General features: G+C 38.6%; 1 protein-coding gene and 1 long non-coding RNA gene across 4 annotated transcripts in view; both read left to right on the top strand.

Moving 5' to 3' along the window:
• Positions 1-4,860: 4,860 nt before the first annotated feature.
• The window catches only part of AQP9 (aquaporin 9), a 28,718-nt gene continuing 12,092 nt past the window's right edge, over positions 4,861-21,486 (top strand). Inside the window, exons 1-3 of one of the 3 annotated variants that reach the window (XM_069798124.1) lie at positions 4,867-5,255; positions 5,348-5,406; positions 18,341-18,467. In XM_069798124.1, coding sequence (XP_069654225.1) covers positions 5,404-5,406; positions 18,341-18,467 — 130 coding nt within the window. In that variant the 5' untranslated portion in view covers positions 4,867-5,255; positions 5,348-5,403. Of the gene's footprint in view, positions 5,256-5,347; positions 5,407-11,692; positions 11,803-18,340; positions 18,468-21,486 lie in introns of all 3 variants that reach the window. The other 2 variants (XM_069798125.1, XM_069798123.1) reach the window with 2 other exon arrangements.
• Positions 11,814-14,462, top strand: LOC138688021 (uncharacterized). Its single transcript, XR_011327059.1, has 2 exons — positions 11,814-13,791; positions 14,362-14,462. It is a non-coding gene; the product is annotated as an uncharacterized lncRNA (long non-coding RNA).

Raw genomic sequence — 21,486 nt, 5'->3', positions numbered from 1 at the left:
GAAAGAGTTATTTTAAAAGAAACATGCTATGAATAATCTTCCCTTACATTTACATTTCATGTACATTAACTGTTTGAGAAAAGGGAATACGCAGAAAAAAAAGAGCAGGGAATTGGCTGCAGCAAAGTGTTTGTCTGTACGAAATCGATCTATTCCTTAAAAGCAAAATTATTCTTGTACTGAAACAGTCTTTTTCCAGATGCATTCAGAAAGTCAGACCGGCCCATACTGTAACCTACCAGCTAAGCTTATACCAGAACTGTATCCAGCACATTCAGAGGGAAGCACAGCCTAGCGCAGCAGATAACACTGGTGCATGTAACCATCTGTACAGCATTTCCCCAACACTCTCACTTTTTGCCGGCACTGATAGTCTTGTCATGGAGCCCTTCGGTGTGGAATGTTGTCTGTGCCCCACTATGCCAGTGCAGCTATTGCAGAGATTAAACCAGCTTGGAAACTCTCAGGGCCTACGTTATACACACACGTACCTGTACAACAAATTTTAAAATTTACTATCGTAAATTATATAACTATATATAATATAGTTATGCGTGTAGTAGTATCAGTTATGCACTGAGGCCTAATGGTGTGCTCAGCCAATCAAGATCAAAGAAAAGTTTTGGGTCCTGCTTTAGAAGAAGTCCGATTTAATTCTCCCCAAAATCAGTGTCAGCAACAGCAGACTTCAACAAGCTTTGAATAGGGCCTTAAAGGCTATTGGCAAAAAGCTTGAAACACACGTGTGGTGTATTTTTGATCTCATATTCATGATCTGGACTGAAATGTTTTATCTGGACACTGAGATCACAGAAATAGAGAAGAAAGAACAAAGAAATTCTCAAGGGGTCACCTCGTGTGCCTTGCTCCTCCTCCAAGGTAGGCTCAGCTAGATTTGAGCTGCACATGGCAGATGTTTGCCCCCATGAGCACTTTTTCACCAGGGACTACAGCAGAGACAGAGGCATGATCAGAAAACACGAGAACTAAAGAAATAGGTTTTTTACGTACTCAAAAAGCTTAGAATGCTGAATTACTGTGTGTTCAGATCTTCCTCACCTGACTTTTTTTCTTCGAGTTGCCCAGCAGCAGGATCAATCCATAAAGCAGAGAATGTCCTTTAAGGACCACATAGCAGTTTCTGTATGAAAACATAAATTAGGCAAAGGCATTTGATTGGGGATGTGAATTATAGTAGATGTACACATTCACACTTTGTCTAATTCAACTAAAATCAGCAGATTTAGACTTAAAAATAATTTGGCTCATATTATTACCATACAAAAAATATGTGGTGTATTTATAGCCTTGGTCTCTCCAGCTGTGTTGGTTTAGGTTTTATTACATCAGTAATAAGAATTTATGTGATACTCTGAATAATGTGCTATTAAAAATTCAGTACAGTATATACTGTTACCCACGGGACTTAAACTGTGGGAGCTATGTGTATTATTCTCTACTTTGCTACTTCTCTATAGGAGTGAAGATTACTATAAAAAAGGTTAGGTTATATGCACTGTGTGAATTCCTGTTCTGCTTGAATCCAGGTGAAGAGAAATAGTTCAGTCCAGACTGCCTTGGCGTAAGGGTCCCAAGGGTCTTAGTCTTGCAATCTAAGGTTACACTGATCACACATTCAAGCACGAACAATAATATCAGCGTGCTTTTTGATGTCTTTAAAGAATGCCAATAGATTTGTGAGGCATAACCTCCTTTAAGAGAATCCATTTGATGCTTCTACAGAGTATCAGCTTTATCTGTCTGACTATTGATTTTATTCTTTACAACAGTTCATGTAATTTTCCTGGCATAGAAGTCACATTGGCAATTTTGTAGTTCCCATGTTCACCCTCGGAGGACTCTTTTGAAAGACCAGTGGATCACTGGTACATTTCCCCTGTTCTATTTTGCTGGCATTAGGATTGGGTTCCACAAAAAAGAACCCACTGGGCAATAGCACTTCAGTAGCTGAACATATGAATCCCTTGGCAGAAACACTGCATAGCTCCAGCAATTAGTTACTGTTTAACTTATCAATTTCTCCTGAAGTCTTTCCTACTGACAATTCATTTTAGGACAACTCCTCACACTCAGTCTACCTAACGCTTGGTTCTTTAGCAAGGCAAATAATTCTTTTAGCTTTTTAGCTGTGCAGTTAGCCACCTTGAATGCTTCTTCTACATATTCATCCTCTATAGCTTTACTTACTCTCTTGCAGGACTCCTCTGGTGATGGAATTTGAAAAAGTTTATATTATTACTTCCACATTGTTGGCAAAATCTTAAAATCTTTTTGGTCAGCTCTGTTGTGGTTCTACATTTGATATGACATAGTTTATGCTTTTTCCATGCTCCTTGCTTATATACAACTTCCATTTTTTAAGGAAGTCTGCATTTTCTTTCCTCAAATGACACAGCTGTTGATAGTTATGGCTGGCACTGCCGGTATCCTTACCCTTATGACTCTGGGAGCAGGGCCCATGTCAGGGAAATCAGTAGAAAACAGTAATCACAATGTATTTTCTTTCCATTGTTCAACCAGGTGGTCCATTACATGTGACCAAAAGGCAGTAACATGGAGCATGGATCACACGGGTTAGTAATGAAGGTCAAAGCTTTCATGGTGTTTATCTTTACATTTTACTTGTCTTTCTTGTAATGCTATGTGTATATTAGTTAGATTTATGAAATGTATTTAGAACCTCTTTCTGAATGCAATAAAAGGAGAAACTTAATTCAAGTTTTCTGTGCTGCCCCCTTTTCTATTTGAAGATGATTCCAAAGTGTAGCAGTGACTTTAAATTGCCAAACATCAAAGGATTTAGCAAGGGAGCAATCATCCCCTACGTACTCTGTTCTTCCATACTTTCTTAGGGCATCTGCTTGAATCTGGTTATGGAGCTGAGGAGGACCTTTGGTCCAACTTAGCATCACAGTTCTTATTAATGGAGTTAAATCATATGATTTCTATAAAGTATTGAAGAAAATCTGAAGAAAGCAAATTTAAAATATATGTATTTGTGTCAGTTCTCCACCCTGTAAAGACAGAAAATTGTTATAAAGAAGGCAATTTGATCTGGACAAATGAGTAGGGGTTTCTGTCTCTGACATGTTATTGCCCTATTTTTAGTTGAAAAATAGCACTAATGCCTTCACACCTGTTATGAGACTAAACTAAGAGGTATCTGCATACTACTTTGTGAGGGAAACCTGCATCTGCATAAGGGAAAGAACTGCTATGGACAAACAACCGAAAATTGCTTTCATAAACGTATTTATTTATTTCTCATTTTCCTGGAAGAGAGGAAGTGGTTTATCTCATTCCTGCTGTAATGAATGGCCTCTCCAGCATCCTCCCTCAGTTCTACTGTATACATAATTCTGAAAGACTTATTTCACAGACATAATAAACATATTCTTCAGCATGCTGTGATAATTAAGGTCATGAATAATATCTTTGTTTTGCAGTGGTGTAGGGTAAAGGTTTTCAAACTGCCATACACAGGCTATTTTCAGGGGCTTCCCAGAGGCAGCTTGCAGCTGTCTGTGCAAGTGCAGACCCGCACTACAGGCTGGTCCTGTAGCGCAGGACCTGTAGCACTCCTACAACAGAGCATGCCTGCTGCTGCGCAGGTGCTTACCCTGGCTCATGCAGCACCAGTACAGATGCAGTCATCTCATAATTCATCAGCTCTGTGGCTTTCCACAGGCCAACATTTTCCGAATCAGCTAAAGGCAGAGTGGTATTTGAATGCAGAGGTAGAGAAAGGTGAGTAAAAGGACACAGAAAAGCAGTTAAATATTAAAATTGGGTGGTGGGGGTGAACAGGGTGGTTAAGGGCTGAAACTGGTGGTGGTGAATACAGCTGCAGGGCGCATGCATTGGGTCCTAGCTTGGAGCAAGTAAGGGCACTGATGGGGTAACAGAAATGGCCCATTTGCCCAATCCTGTAAAGCTCTGTCCTATTCACAGCAGACAACAGTACTGACAGGCCTAAACATATTTACCACCAAGGTGAAAAAGGTTTAAAGATACAAACCAAGGCACTGAGCATCTACAAACACATGCCAAAATAATCTACCAGAACTGGGCTAAGGTTTTGGTGTCAAGTCAAATAACAGAAAATACTTTTAAATCAACCAGACGGCATGTTAGTCAAGACAGTATCACATTTGATAAAACCATTCAAGATGCTTAAGAGATTAAGACAGTAATATTTTTCTCTAGGAGGCCCAATTCTTTGAGATATTCAGCAACTTCATGTCTTAAGACCATGGAAAATAATATTATAATGTTTCGTATTGTAGCACCTATGCACTTTTAAGCTAAACATATTGGAGACATATAGTCACATAGTGCCTCTCACTTGCCTATACTGCATTATAGGGAGCCACTGGACTAAAGCAGATTTCATTAAATGTTCCTAATTTATTCTGCCTCGTTGTTTTTTTGTAAACAGGGTGGGTCACTAGAGAGCAAGGCATTTAGTCCAAAAAGAGTCTTGTGAGTGAATATACAAATTCAACATACTACACCAAGTTAAGATTCATCATTAGACACTGAAATCCCTCAGAAGTGACAGGATAGGAACTTTTGTTTACAGGGTAGAGCACAGCATTCTCACAAGCATTCATTCTCTTTCACAACCTCCCCTTGAATATTTTTTGGACAGCCAATAGCAGCATAGTTTAAATCCCAATCTAGGTCAGAGAGAAATTTTCAACCATATTTTGGTTCCTTATTTTGTGGTTTCTCTTTTTGCCTTTCTTTTTGATCAGGGTGACAGGAACAACTTTTTATTCATTTTTACCAAAAAAAAAAAAAAAAGTAACATAGCAGAAAAGGTAATGATTAATCCATTCTGCAAGAAAAAAAAGTTCTGATTGTGAACTTACTGGCATTATCTAACCAGTATAAATAGAAGTGTACTCAGAGAAGGCACAGGATGGAAAACTCATGATGAATTGTTAGGGCATGTTGAGTTGGTTCTGTCAATGCCTGCAGTCAGATGATTTCACTGGCTGTACAAGATGAAATCTCATATTTCAATGTATAAGTAAAAGTGTGAAAGTTCAGCTGAAGCAGGGACAAATACAGAACAATTTTTTGTGTGTATTTGTAACTAGGGCACCAGAGCAATAGAGGAAGCCAAAATGAGCCGGAAAAGCAAAAGGAGTTTAAAGGAGAAATTAGCCTTGAAGAACAGCTTGGTTAAAGAAGCCCTCTCAGAATTCCTGGGAACTTTTATATTGATAGTAAGTGTCAGCTGCTTTCCTTTCTTCCTACTAATCTATTGTTGGACAGTGCTTGTAAGGGGACACGTATGCTTTTTCTTGTACTGTACCAGAAGCGTGGTTACTGCCTGACAAACATTGTACAGCCTTGAATGAATTGCTTCTATTTATGGTAAGTTTGTAATTCCTTTCTTCACCTGATGTAATTATCACTGGCTATTAAAAACAGGTAGCTTTAGATATTACGATTGTCTGATAAGTATTTGATTTCATATAGGAACAGAATTTCAGTGAACTACCATGTTCTGAAAAATCCAGATAGGCACAATGAACAATAATAATACTCTTGCTTTTGTTTTTTTAAAAACTCAGCAGTTTATTCTACTTTCACTTCTATGCACAACTTCCATTTGCTTTAACATAGTGTATTGCACATTAAGAGAATTTTAGCTGAGTTATTTTCCTGTGCAATATAGAAATTTAGCTGTATGATTTGTAGTGAATTTATTGGGAGTTGCATTGCCAAACTTTCAGAGATTTTGCAAGTTAACTATTTTTTTTTTCTTTTTAACTGTACTACATAAATTATACAGTTGCTTGGTCCTGTAGTACTGCTACAATTTAGACAAATACCAAACCTCCCAATTTTCATATCCCCAGATTTTTTAAACTTAATTTCTTGCTCAATTTTTCTGTGCATTTTGCACTGGGACACAGAGCTCTACCCTGTGATTTACCAGGGTAGAGAGCAGGCTCAGTAGCAGAGCTGGAAGTCAAGCAGCTAGAGTATTTATGCCAAACTCTTTCTTCCTCCTTTTAGTCTGAACAAGACAGTCTTGCTTATTGCTAAATATTTTATCATAGTGAAAGGCCAGAAAAAAAAAAGAAGCAGGCATAGTACTGACATAGTCTATTTTATAACTGTAACTATATTAGCTAAATTTCAAGTAAGTCATCTAAAAAATTCCAGTAGCTCATAAAATACATGAAAATAATGGTCTTTACTACACTTCAGCCAACTGAAGTGCACAGGCACTAACGTAACATTATTCTCAAATTTAATACCATCCATAAGACATTACTACTATAAGGAGCACATTCAGAAGCAAGGAGCACAAAGCACTTTACAAACATTAATGAATTAAGTGTCACAACACCCTGGTAAGGAGAGGAAATGTCATTATCTTCATTTTATGTATTAGCAAACCTGATTACAGCAGACTGCACAGGAAGCCTGTGGCAGAACTCTGAATATAACCCAGATCACCTGACTTCCAGTACTCTGTCCTCGCCACAAGATCATCCTCCTCTTTCCATTAATACAATTAAGCAAGTGAAGAAAACGTATTAAAGTGCAGATTAGACGGCAAATGCTATTATTTAATGTCCTGCTGCACAAGACTAGAAAGAAATGCAAACCCAAAGCCCATTTTCTAGTATATTCACCATATGAATATAGTAGAAAATGAAGCTATGAAATTGTTCTTGATAACCTGACTTTCTCAATTCTATCTTACACTTTATAGTTTCAACCTTGGCTTAAAGCAGAGAAGAGCCTCACAGGGACTGAACTGCAGCTTTCTCAGTGCTTGGATACCTCGGTTTATGTTTAGACTGTGGAAGTTAGGAGCAATACAAAGCGTTTATTGTGAAGAAACTGACTTTTCTGCTGTTGTATATTGCTATTGCTTTTAGGCTCTGTCAGCCAGTAAGTAGTTTCTCTTTAAGAACAGATTAATATTAAACCCTTAACTTAAATTGGAGCTAATGAAAGGGGCAGCCTGGTAAGTCAGAGGGCAGAAATCCTTGAAAAACAGACACCATGTATGCAAAAGAAGTGAAAGCTTTCTTCCATCATCCTATTACTATGTCTTAATCCTGTTACAAAGTGAAAGTGAGATGAGAGTTCACGGCCTACAGCACAGTTGATTCAGATCTTTGCTGAAAGCCATTTCATGTCACTGTGATGGGTTTTACAGCCTGTAGGAAGCACCTGCGCCAGGGAGTAAGGCAGGGACAAACCCTTCTATTACCCACAGACTCTGGAAGTCAGTGCTAACTGTGCCTAAATCTGCGACCAACCTAGCACTTCTGAAAGTTAGCCAGGTGAAATTCTTTCCCTCCAAATCACCTATTTCTATTTTTTCTGGAGAACAACATCATGGGCTACATACTACTAAGAGCTTAAACTACCATCTTTGGTAACTCTCAAGCCTTGCAATGTTTTTTTCCAAACTGGAAAATGTACAAACTGTAAGATTAATTTCAGGACATCTAGAAAGTCAGATCACTCATCAGGCAAAACCCAAGCCTTCACCTGGGGGTGAGAAGGGCTCTGCCTGCAATGTTAAACAGATTTGAGACAACAAGCCTTGAGAAAGTCACTGGGTATATGGTTCGGATAACATCTCTTGGTCATCCCTACTGACTATGCTGTGGTTTGCCTTGCAGCATGGTCTCAGAGCACGTAAACTGAATTCTTTTCAGATGAAACTAAAGTGGAAGGTGAGCTCCAGAATCACAGGAAATGTGCTGACCATTAATGGATGAATGGATGCTCAGTCTAGTGGGTCAGACTGGAGATACTCCTAAGTAATCCCTCCCGAGATGTCTGTATTCAGGTTCTCTGAACCAGCTGCTTGCAGTGCACAACTTGATAATACAGACATAGCCTGTGTGAGCCCTTCTCTCTGCTTATCAAAGCACCCAATTTCAACCTCTGAGGGTTCAGTGAGAAACACTAAACTCTAGGAACCTGCAAGTGCCCTGCTGTATAGGCAGATCCAACGGTATACAGAGCAGTTGCTGTTACCGCCTGTCTGGGTAATCCTGCTGGTGATTAGGCTATTTTACTCTTAGACCTATTCTGCTGGGGGAACAAGTATTTCTTTCAGTATCCAGCCTTGAATTATTCCCCAAGGCATAGCACAGCTGCTCTAATTACACTCTGGAACAAGAATTGGGGCAGAAAACCCAAAATGTACAGTCCGTAACCGAATGCAAATTGCACGTGGTTTTGGTTACACTGAGCTTTTGGTTACTGTCTTGAACTATATCGTATTCACCTTATAAGGTTCCATCAAGCTGAGAAAATGTTGCACTTCTTATGATACTTGTATAAAACAAATGGATGCAGTTTTAACATAACTAAGTTATATTGCAGTACAGGCAATGAGGAGCACGCATTATCCTGGGTATTTATATTTGCAGATTATTTGTAAAGTCCTGCCCATTTCTTGCATTTACCTTGGTGCTGCCATGTGGTAAACCCCCAACCTGCAAAGTTTAATTGTGCCATTTGCAATTTAGAATAAGCATCCACAAAAAACACAATCTACCCATAAAGTTTGCAATGAACATTTGAAAAGGATACAACAGTTTTCCAGGAAGTGGATACTGAGTAATGTGGGTTTTACACCGTGTGTTTCGAACCAGCTTTTGGGACAGGTCCCTCCAGCCTACACCTATGCAACAGGTCCCTGAGGTGGGAGAACACCCACCCGTTTGTACCATGGTGCCTGAGAGGCCCATGCACACACACATTTCCAAGCCTCTGACACAGCCTCAGCTTTCTGTAGCTGGGGCTGCCCGAGGCCTCCCTTGAGACAGAGCTCTCTACACACCTTTTTGTTCTCCAACACGTCTCCTCGTTCAGTATATTTCCTCTTGGAGCTCCTGTGGATTACTCTGCGGGACAACATCTAGGTGCCAGCACAGAAGAGTCAAGAAGCCATGCTGCATCAGGTAGATGGGTTATATGACTTTTCAGTGAGTCTGTCTGGAACTCACCTATCCAACTGCCTCTCTGCTTTTAATCATGCTTCTCTCCATATTTCCCCTTTGGAACTTGGCTGCATTGCTCTCAAACAAAATGGGATTTACTCTGGCTTACGCCATTAAGTATATCTGAATTGGAACAGTTCCAAAAAGAGATGCCAAATGGGCCATGTTGCTTCCTTTAGCGGCTACTGCTCACCTAACATAGTTTTTATTTCATTTTCTCTCTCAAGAGCTTCTTACTAAACACGGTTTCCCAGAAAGGAGCTGCACAGGAGCCAGTATCTCCTGAGTCCAGAGCAGTGTATGCTTCCTTGCTGAAACAGAACACAGGTTTCCATTTAGCATTATAAAGACAAGTCGGTAGTATATATATTCATATCCCAAAGCTTAGTCTCCAACTGGAGGTGGGGATCCTCTTACAAAATTCCCACTGAAGCGAATGTTTATGTGTGCATAGAGGATGCAGTGCAAGAGCATGAATTGAATGCATGACACCCCACGCTGCAAACAGTCCAACTAATGAGAAGGAAGGCCATTTATCTTTTGCACATCAAAATCTTCATTATGTAAGTTATCACCCCTGCTTTGTTGCAGAGTTTAGTCTTGCCTGAAGAATCTTTAAGTGTGACATTCCATGGATTTACTCAGTCCAGAAGATTAAAATTCAAACAACTTTTCCATATCTTTCTTTTTGTGGCCCTACATTGCAGTGCATGTTAATTACAATACTGTATGGTAATATATATCCCTTATTCTAAACATGTGTTAGAATCCTCATTACATGATGTTATTACATGAAAGCAGATATAGCTTTTGATTACTTGCTCCTTAAATAAGTATTTAGTGTTTAATACAAAATTACTACTTAGAAATTTTAAACAAAGATAAATTCCATGTTCTAAATTTTTGTGAAAGGGAGACTCTTTCTTTGTATAGGATGTAATTGCTTACAGCGAGTTTAGTTTTAAGGTAGAAAATTAAATAGCAGTAGCTTCTAACAGCTACCTTGTTTGCCATCAGCAATGAATTTCCTGGAGTAGAGAATCTTGTATAATTAGGTCTTAGTGAACTTAAGTTTGTCAAAGCTAGATAAAAAAGGTTATTAAAACTTACTTATCATTGGTATTTTGATATGTCACTCAACATTTTTTTAAATATTATACAATGCTACAAATACCATGGGCTTTAGCAATATTTGCACTCTGGAAAGCAGCTCTTATGTCACAGAGAGCCATACATTAGGGTCTCTAGCAGCAATACTATAGTACAACCAATAAATAATAAAAGTCACTCATCAATCTAATGTCATAGAATTTAATCCTGCACTTCCAGACCAAAACTGCTCATTTTATGGGAATAAGATGCTTCCTTTCCCTGTCGTCACCAACTCAGAGTCCTTTCTGTTTCTGCAATTGTATCAGTTGCATATGTTTTGATGGCATGAAGTTTTGCTAATGATTCTGCTGAAGATGTGCAAAGTCTTCCTCTTTCTTGCAACTGTATTAAATCAGCATTGCAAACAGAAGTCAAAGTAGTAATAAAGACCCTTAGTTGTTCTGAGGTTAAGGAACTGTTCTTGCACACTGGTTTATTTCTATAATTTTACTATTATCAAAATAAATTAACTTTTTTTTTTTTGCTTTTCTCTAGAAAACACTTCTATTTCCCTGAAGTCATTCTTTAATTCAGCTGAATAGTTAGCAGTGTGAAAGAACTGAAAGCAAGGTTACCTAATTTTTCTTTTACCTTGAAATGTTTATTACAGCAAATAATTCTGAAAAGTCACAGGAAATCTTTTGTTTTCAATACAAACTTAAGTTTTCCAGTATATGACATTTTAAACTTTCTGGTGACTCAGATGTTCTGTGTTACATGAAAGTTTTAAAAGAGAATTATCTTCATCTCTGCAACATCAGCCCCAACATATAACTCAGCTCTCATTGTTTAACCAAGAGGTTCCATTAAGTTGAACTTAATTTTCCAAGACCTTTTTCTGTAGATACACTTTTTTCCAGAAAGTTTGCATCTATAGGGCTGAAGTGTAGGCACTCTCCCTGAGCCTCACAGCAGACTTGCATCCTTCCAACATTCAACTGCGAGTGCAAAGCTTTCATTTACGTTTTACAGACACAAATTTACAGGCTGTTTTCTCAAAAGTTTCGCCAAATTTAAAAATTTATTACTTTTATTACCTTTTTTTTTTAACTGTCATAAACAGTTGGAGAACAGAATAAGAGATAATAAATGCAGTTCATGCCATACAGTGAGTTTATATCTTTGTGATCTCAACATTTCAATAAACCATTTTGGCTAAAAGTGAATTCTAGTGAGCCCTCCAGTCCATGGTCTGGTTTAAATGCAACCTTGACTCAGTTCCTCTAACCCATTCCTTAACGGTTTCTTTACTTTTAAAAGCACTCAGCTTTTTTTTTTTTCAACAGAAAACAGCTTAGGAAGAGAACATACTGAGGCTTTAATTACTCATAACCATGCACCTCCAACCATGAGGGCACAGAAAAGATCCGGCCACCCTGTTTCTGCACAAAGAGTAAATGAAAAGATACATGTACCCTTATACTCTGAAGGGAGGACAGAAAACCTCCTTTCTCAGAAACTGCAATGCCCGCTCCTGCACTCTCCAAATTTTAAGGGTTTAGAAAGATTTTTAATCTTTTCAGTTGGTGTAGGAAGCAAAGCAGAGAAGCACATCTCAGCTCAAGAATAAATGAGTAACTGGGGAGGGAAGCAGCACCTGAATAGGCTCTTTTTCTCCTCAAGAAGCTACTAGGTAAGATTTTCTTCCCTTGCCTAGCCTTTTCTTCCTAGCCCCTTTGCAAGGGGCCATGTCTCACTCCTGAAAGTTTGTATCTAAATATGAAATGTTTCATTTCCTTTCTCTCCTGAATTTCTAAAACTTAGTAAGAACATGAAAATAATCTTCACTGAAGAAACTGACTCAAGCCAGTTGCCCTATATAATTCAGGAAAGAAAAGCATTTTAGCATTTCATGATGAAGAGTACAATATTAATCACAATAAAATATGAGAGAATGCAGACCTTTGCATTCTCTCCAGGTGATTTCAAGCTTTTATTTGTCTCTTATTGCATGTGCAAAAGCAATAATAAAAATTTAAAAGCATCAGTTTATATAACACAGCATAGTCTGTCCCTCAATATTTTCACTGTATTTTTTCCCACAGAGCAATTTGAACCAGATCTTTATATGTTTTAAAAGCTTTATATACACAATTCATCCAAAGCCTTATTAAAATTTACATTCATGTCTCCAAGTAGTAATGCTTTCTGTCGTTAAAAAAATGGTTTCAAAACGGCAATCATTTTAAGGCTTATGTCTACACTATTTAATTAACTGAATGATAAGGGTTTTTTTCAAGCCCTTATTTTATTAGATAGTAAGTCTGAAAAAAATAAAGGGTAAATCCATTTGAACCCAAGAGGATATTGGTTGTGTCCCAGGAGATTATCAGGAGAACGGATATAGGGATTTTTTATTACTCCAAGTTTGATTAAATTGTAATGTTCAGAAATCCTCCCCCCCCAAATATTTAATTAATGATAATAGTGACATGCTTTTAAAATATTTAAAAATTACTTGACTGGTAAGCTATATTTTTATCTCACCTTAAAAATTTTAAGTACTATCTGATTTAGCAAAAGATAGGAAGTATTAAACATGAAATTAGATGAAGATTGCTCTTTCCTGGAAGAACAGGAGTTTCCTGCAACTTGAATTCTTGCAGAGCTAATGCCCTGAATTTTAGTAGATCTAACATGTCTCTATTTTTATTGCTGTTAGCATTACTGTCCCTAATGAAAGAATACTTAGGAGCCCAGTCTGAATTAAGGCCCTACATAATACACAAACATAGCAAAAATATGTCTCTGTATAGAAAGAGTTCCTAACCCATTATAAAACACCTTATTATGAAACGCAGTAGGCAAATTCTAAGCAGACTTGCTTTGTAAATAAAGAAATTGGAAATGAAAGCGAGTTCTAAAATACACTCCAAATTAAAGACCTTTAGAAGGACACCATCAATTCAGTAATCAGCCCCTCTGAAAAGTTTATTTACTACTTTTAAGCACAACACCCAAACTAACCATATATGGAAATATTAATGGGGGGCAGGGGGAACTGTACAAGACTACGAACAACCCTCTAACATTTTCATGGGCACTTTTTGTCAGAGAGATCCCTGCCTGCAGTGAAGGGCAAACACAACCACTTCTCCCGTCCCCCAAAGGAGTCTCTGCCTCTTCCCACCTGTATCCCTGCTTTTAAGGGCCTAAATATGTGGTGCTAAGTCTGACTATTGGAGAAGTCACAGAGGTTTCCCTAAGAAGTGAAATACCAGGGCTTGCTCTCACATCCTCAAGTGTCCCAGCAATATCGCTCTGCTTCCACAGATTCAGAACGGGTCACTTTAGGACAGCACAAGGACGCTCACCGCAAGCACAGAGCTTGAGCCTAACGCACTGCATTGCCCCTGAGAGCCCGTCCCCTCCACAGCACTGCGTAGGAACATACGCAGGTGCGGCAGAATCCAGAGCAGTACTGCAGGTCCGTCCAGGCTGAAAAAGGGGAGCAGACAAGTCGCAGGCTAGCAGGAACAGTAGGAGAACATAGGCGGGAGCGTGCCATGGGAAAGGGGCAGGGTTGCCCCCTCACCTGAACAAAGGCATCCTTACAGAAAACTGTGAATTGGTGGAGGGAACCTTGGAGATTCTTCATAATTAGCTGTGGTTGTTTAAATAGGTGTCCTGGTTTCAGCTGGGATAGAGTTAACTGTCTTCCTAGTAGCTGGTACAGTGCTATGTTTTGAGTTCAGTATGAGAAGAATGTTGATAACACTGGTGTTTTCAGTTGTTGCTCAGTAGTGTTTAGACTATAGTCAAGGATTTTTCAGCTTCTCATGCCCAGCCAGGGCACAAGAAGTTGGCACAGGACACAGCCAGGGCAGCTGACCCAAACTGGCCAACAGTGTATTCCATACCATGTGACGTCCCATCTAGTTTAGGAACTGGGAAGGGGGGGGCAGGGAATCGCCGCTCGGGGACTGGCTGGGTGTTGGTCGGCGGGTGGTGAGCAATTGCCCTGCGCATCATTTGTACATTCCAATCCTTTTATTACTACTGTTGTCATTTTATTAGTGTTATCATTATCATTATTAGTTTCTTCTTTTCTGTTCTATTAAACCGCTCTTATCTCAACCCAGGAGTTTTACTTCTTTTTCCCGATTTTCTCCCCCATCCCACTGGATGGGGGGGAGTGAGTGAGCGGCTGTGTGGTGCTTAGTTGCTGGCTGGGGTTAAACCACGACAATAGGGTTCTGTCCTGAAAACTGACTAAAATAGAAATTCTGAACTATTTTTCTAGCGTTTCCTGATTGAAAGTGTACACCTTATAATTAAAATATGATTTTTTTTTTTTGTAACTGCTGACTCTGTATTCCTTATAGCACAGTGAATTCTTATATTCACGTAGAGCATAGTCAGTTGTGTGGCCATCAAGGCCATACTCTGCCCGAAGGGCCATGATGGTAACCCACCATAGGTACGTAACTCACCACAGCTTGGCAGCCTGTGATGTACAAGATATACCAAAACACACGTCATTGTCTCCACGCTGCTAAAAAGCAGGAGACTTGGCTGCTGCTTTAATGTTACAGTAAGAGTGTATGGCTATGAATGCACACTACCCTTAGATCTGTTCGATAAGAAGGGGCCTTTTTATATATGCATTCTGGTTTAAGATGTCTAAAACTCTACAGGCCATGTAGAAAAATAGATTCCCTAAAATTCTGGATTCAGATCTTGCAGAAAATTGAAATCCTATTTACACTGAAAAATGCTATTACAAGCATTTGTAAAAATCCTGAAAATAGCACAGACGGAGGCAAAATGATCTTGAGTCTCTCTGATGAGTGGGATAGAGACAAAGTTCTGCAAGCTTCCAGGGGCTAACAGGACATTATGCTCATTGGAGGCCTGTTGTTTTCCTTTCCTAACATAAGCCTTGTTACCCAAGACAAAGAGAATGATCTAAAGTCTATGAAGCAAGTTTTTGGCAGAGAATGTGCAGACAGCTATTCCACACCCAAACAGGTTATTTATGACAGCAGTCTAATTACTTTGTGAACAAAAAGTCAGTACTGAAGCTACTCCAGTAAATTTAAGCAGATCAGACTACAGACAACTGCTAAGATGAAAACCTGCTAACATAAGGTAAGACAAGATAAGATAAAGAGATCTGGCTATATTATACTGTAAATTAAACTCCCATTGACTCCATGCGCTTCAGTGAATGAGTTTGTGTGGGTGCAGCTGATAGCTGAGCTTGGCCTAGAAACTCAGAATATTTAGTTACAACTTGATGATCTAGTTGGTCTTAACTCAGCCGAGCAAAGATTCACAGGGTATTAAATTGCTGCTCCTGTAATTACACGATTAGGTGATAGTTTCCAGTTATGTCAACCTAGCTACAGTAGGTATGAGAAGTTTTTTTTCTCTGCTTCTTAAAACGACGACAGATGGAGGCAATATTACCGTAACATGGTTCAGATTTGCAGGTTCAGCTCCCAGCTGCCCCATCCCAGAATGGGCACACAGTGACTGTGCCTGCAGTAGCAGCCATTCGTCGTACATGAGCAGGCAGCCATTTACCAACATCCACCGAGCAAGAAGCCAGTGCAACTGTGTTCAAGCTTGCTTGTGCACCTTCTTGTTTGTAGACTGAGTTTTCTGAGACTGGTTAGCACAAAAAGGGAGTGTCTGGAGTTGCATATTTCCCTATGACGTACAGAGTGGAAGCCCCTGTGCAAGAGGACTACACAGCTGTTTCTGTATGATTCTCCACAATTCTGGTAAAGAGGGAAGGGACGCCACAGCCTACATCCTATTTCCTTCCCGCTTCTTGTGAATTTGTAGTTGATATACACAGATGTGGTTACTGTCCCTTATCCTTTTCTATACCCATCTTCTCCACTCCTGTTCTCTTTTTTCATCGTTCTTACAGAAAGGGGTAATGTTTTCAAAAGAATGGCCTTTTCTTGAATCTGCAAAAAACTTTGTCTATGCCATTTCAGAACACAAGTGCATACTTGTAGATCTAACTGCTTGCCTGAACGCAAACTGCACCCCAGTGTACACAGGGCCCCAGAAGAGCCTACCGAACTTGCTCCATGTCTGAGCCATATCTTTCACAAAATCTTGCTCGGTGCAATTTCTGGAATACTCCCTTTGAGAAGTCTGGAAAATGAAGGCTAGAGCATGCTAATTCCACCTCCTCAAGGCTTGTGCCCTAGTCTTAAACCTTATAAATTCCAGCATACCCATTCTTTCCATATTAATTAAACATATAAATACATAAGTAGAATTGTCTTACATGACATTTTAAAGATACATGTAATTTCAGCTGCGAACAACTAAAATATTTTTTGGTTTGGTTTTATATCTGTATGTGCATTTGTGCTTACCATTTGAATTGCTAGGTATATGATACTAATGACAATGAGAGAATGCCTAACATAAGCTTATGTCATCCATTGCACAGCAGTTGACAGCGGCTTGGAATATGTCTTGTAACCTTCAATTATACAGTCCAATAAACTACTGCTATCTAACACCACCCTACCCTTACGTAACCTGACAGCTGTAAGACTTTGGCACCAGACAGTGTTTTGTTTGCTTGCATGATTATAACCTCAAGGCAAGAACTGCACCTGGGTGTATGACAGAGTCTTGGGGCACTTTAACAGAAACTCCGTCTGCATTGCAAAGCTGGTTAAGAGTATAATTTTATTGAGAGCTTTTCTGTCACATTTTGGCATTCGTTAAACCCCTGGGGGAAATAATGGAAACAAAATTATGATTTTTGCCTCTTTAAATTGTATCTATTCTAGCAGGACTCGCTTGTTAAACCTCAATCAACAAATCTTTTTGGTACAGTCTATTTCTAAGGCAGGAGAGATTTTTCCATTACTTTGCAGTTTCTGAATGCAACTGCCTTGCAAGTGAAAATAAGCATGTCTAAAATAACTAAATTTTATGTATTCAAATAGGCATAGTTGGGAAGAATATTTACAATACAGTCACTGGTGACACACACTAATGGCAGAACACTAAAGCGAAGCAAGGAGATTAGCCAAAGCAACTGCATTGGCTAAGACGGAATGATTTTATACACGGAAAAAAAAAATCTGATTCACCTGTACCATCAAAGGAGGAATATATATATGTCTATATAAAAATATGTATCTCCAATTTAACATCAAAGTAATTAAGGTTGCTCAAGATAAATCTAGTCACATCCCAGAAAAGATAAGATTCAGATCACTTACAGTTGCAGAGAAGCAAAAGTTTTCAGACTATAGATATTATTTGATATCTTCTGTAGAGTGTTGGGTCCTTATTCAGCAAAGCCCTTAGGCATATATTTAAAAAGAAGATTTCCAAAGACAGAAATTGCTTTCTGGCAGAAATGGGTCAGCTAGGCTGTCTTAAACTGAAGGCCTTTTGTACCTTTGAAAATCTTTCCTACCAACTTTAATAGGACCTAAACATATGCTTGAAGCTAAGCAGAAACTTTAGAATTGAATATACATGATCTTAAGCATGCATTTAAATGTGTTGCTGAACTTCATTCTGAGGGGAACCAACATAAAGTGGAAGCCAGTTTAAATCCATTGAGAATAGTCCAATGTGAATTATTCAGTAATCCCCACTCTAGTTAATTGTTCAAGCTGCAGAGCCAGTGAAATATTCTGATAGAGCAATATATGATATCAAGGCAGCACAACAGTAACACACACTCTAAATCTCCAGAAAGATGTCTCATTCCAGAGTTTCAGCATTAAACATTAAAAGCTTTTTGAACTATCTTTCATAACTTTTCTAGTAATTTTTTCATTGCTTATAACAACAATCTGGAACTGACAACTTACCACACAGAATTAATTCCCTCTTCACTTTCAGATGCAGAGATTTGTTGTAGAGGCTGTGAGATCTTGTTTAGGCTCCAAGTTCTGATCTGTTTCCCATCATTGTACTTGAAAACTGTTTTCTGGGGAGAGAGAGGTCCTTATTAGCAGAGATTCTTCCTGGTCACAGAGCAGGGGAAAATAAAGAGTAAATGCTCATTACAGCAAAGGCAACAATGGCACACATGCCATTAATCTCAAACTCTAGCATTTTTTCAATATTTAATGACATTTTCAGCTATACCTGGACAGCAGCAGGAGTTGCAAACTAGCCAATAACATTTGACAGACACACTCATGGTTTTACATTTCTCTTTCAAAATACAGGCACTTGGATGTGGGTGTGTAGGACAGGCTGTCCTTAGCCGAGGAGCCCATGGTGGGCCCATGACAGTATCAGTTGGATTTGCAATGGCAGTCACCATAGCAGTGTATGTGTCTGGGGGGGTTTCTGGTAAGTGACTTTTTTCTTCTATAGCATTTATTGCCACAGTTTTAAGGCTACCTTATTAAATTACTTCCACTTCATGGTATAAACAATTATGTATCTAGCAATAGCAAGCACCATTACAGAGGAATCTGCATCAGAGTTTCATTAGTACATCTTTTGTGTTCTTGTTTCCCTCTATTCTTTGCATTTGGCAAAATCTTCCACCAAATTCTGATCTGAACTAGTGCACAAACCTTGGCAGACCTCTGGCTTTTATGGAAAATGGCCTGTGCAAACCAGAAATCTGCTTGGTCTTGCTTTGAAAATTCTGTCGATAGAGATGATCCTGGACAGCACAGGCACTGCATTTAAGGAAATAACCATGAAAAGCTTACAGAATCCAGCAGTCACCAGCTAAAATGGTTGCCAGCTAGGTAGAAGTTAGAATGACCCACTAATGGGTATAATGAGCAGGGTTCATCTTAGAGAATGCAATTTATCTCTTCATGTCCTATGACAGGCAGCAGCAAGTCTGCTCCCGTCTGCTTATTCGCAGAAGCAGCAAACCGCAGAAAAAGCAAAAAGATTCAGTACTAGAGATACATTCTGTGATACACTGCCAACGTACTGTCATTGCCCCTTTGTTTCTGCTATAACATTTCCTCAATATATATTGGTCAGGAATCTCTCTTATCTGTAGCTGGGCTAACTAATCAGTGTCTATGTGTGCCATATTGGATGGTGCTTTGTCTCCTATTTCCACCATTCAGTTTGGCCAAATTAATATCAGAAACATTAGCATAAGTGCATTTAACATTTCAATTCTCTCTTTAAAATAGAAAATGATGGGTTGTAATAATACACAGTGTTGTGTATTATAATACACAATACTCCGTGTTGTATGTGGAGTTTATATTGCCCTCTTGTACTCCAGTTCTCATAGAGGAATTTCTTACCCTTCATAAAGAGGGTAAAGCCAATGTGGGCTGGTATCTCTAGGTATAACTAGGCCATTATAAATAGCTGCTATAGCAGAAATTACTGTGGCCATTTGTCTTCTCTTTTACAAATTCTTTTACAGAGACACCACGCATGAGGTTTCTAAGTTCACATTAGAAAGTGCTCAAGGTACAGCAAAACAGGCAGTCCTGTTATTGTCATTGAAACAGAGCAGAATGGTTCCTTAATATCGCACAAAGTTAATTCAGTAGTACATTCCTATTATCTGAACAACTTTAAAGTACAGCCTTTGGTTTACATGTAGGCAGGTAAACTCTTCTAATGCAGTATCATGAAAAAAATCCTGTAAAGACACAAACCTGTCCTACATTTGCATCTTTAAGGGATATTCATCTCCATTATATGGAAGATTAGAGTTCAATCCCAGCAGGGCAGAGCAGTTGCAGATGTTGCAGTATTGTGTTTCCTGTGTTTTTCCCATGACAAAGGATTCTGCATGCAGTGCATTTTCTTCCTGAAAGAATAGGAAAAGATATTTCAATAGGCTGTGACTATCCAACATAGGATTACTAGTGGACACTTTAGAATATCACTTCCTATACAGAATTTGTTAGCAAATTCTGTGGCTCTTTGACCATGAAGTCTCATGTTTAAGTACTGCTAAAATATTTCGCATCAGTTCTTCATGAAATTCTAAATTCATGGTAACATAAAATATATAATCTGCATATTTGGTGAATTTGAGCTCTTTTATCTAGGAAGAATACCCCTTTTTGCTTTTTCTCCACCTAATTTTCCTCCATGTCTAGATAATTTCCCCACCATTTTTTCCAACTAAACACTTCAGACAAACTCATGACTATGATCACTGCAACTACAAAAGAATGGGGAACACACTGTCCAAAGTGAACTTTTTTTTTAACCAGGAAACTACCAGTGGCACAGGAACCAAGAATCTTTTAACTCCCCTATCTCAGCATGAGAGCCTTCAACTAGACTTTTCCTTTCCAGATTTAATGTTAATCAGACATCTCTACTATTATTATGACTTGTCCTGGCCATCATAATCACCCTGTATTATATACAGATGGGGAACAATATCAGGTGTTGAAAGAAAGGAAAATTATTCATTCCAGCTAGAGTAAAGAACAAAAGACAAGAAAACAATTTAACAAAATTCAGATGAAGGGCTGTTAAATAAGGTGTCATCCATCTATTTGCTCTGTGCTGAAAAATTTGAAACACAGTGAGGAATTCAAAATTAATTCAAGACTGGTGCTACTAGGTCAGAGTTTTGGAAATGATACAAAGAGGGTTTTATCCAGCTTGTTATCTGTGTTTGTCAGTTCATTATGTATCAAAGGTGCCTGGATTTCATAAGATAATGACTCACTGACCTGAAGTGCAAACAAACACAGAAACTGTACATAAAGGCCCTTTCTCCATCACTAGCCTTTGATAGACAAAGGTCACGCTCTTTTAGTTATTTTATGAAAGACAAAGGCCATTTTTTTTCTGATAACCATACCGGCTGAAATGAGACTTCACCTGGAAAGTAACCAATGGATCTGCTATGTCCTTGCAAAACTTGGGGTTTACTGTATTTTTACTGTGGAGTACCGTTTCATCTGTTTATTTGGCAATTTATATTTCTTAAGTATTAACTACATATGTGTAAAAAATGAAGTTTTCCAAAAGCATTCAACACTTTTTTCCATGTTGATAAAAGATGTTGAGGGAAGTGACTAGCATGTGACATAATAATAAATATATTTTAGAAACTAAAATTGTCACAAAGAATTCCAATGCTGCTGCAATCTTTTCCATGCGTGAGTTTAGGTGTAGCTACTCCTAAATACAAAGGAAGGAAATTCCACAGGAAATAGAACTCTCTGTTTCAGCACAGCTACTTTGTCAGTTTGCTTAGCATGGACCTTTCTGGAGGGTGTAAGAGCTTGATGAAAATGTGTGATGAAGAACTATGCACTGCTGTCCCCAGATCTCATCTAGCTCACCAACAGTCAGCATAAAGCTGGACAGACCTAATATTATTTTATTTTATGTTCATGAAAACCGAGTTCCT

The sequence above is a fragment of the Haliaeetus albicilla genome, chromosome 12, assembly GCF_947461875.1.
Source record: "Haliaeetus albicilla chromosome 12, bHalAlb1.1, whole genome shotgun sequence".
NCBI classification, from domain to species: domain Eukaryota; kingdom Metazoa; phylum Chordata; class Aves; order Accipitriformes; family Accipitridae; genus Haliaeetus; species Haliaeetus albicilla.
The sequence above is the reverse complement of the archived record's forward strand: the minus strand, read 5'-3'. Positions and strand labels throughout refer to the sequence as shown.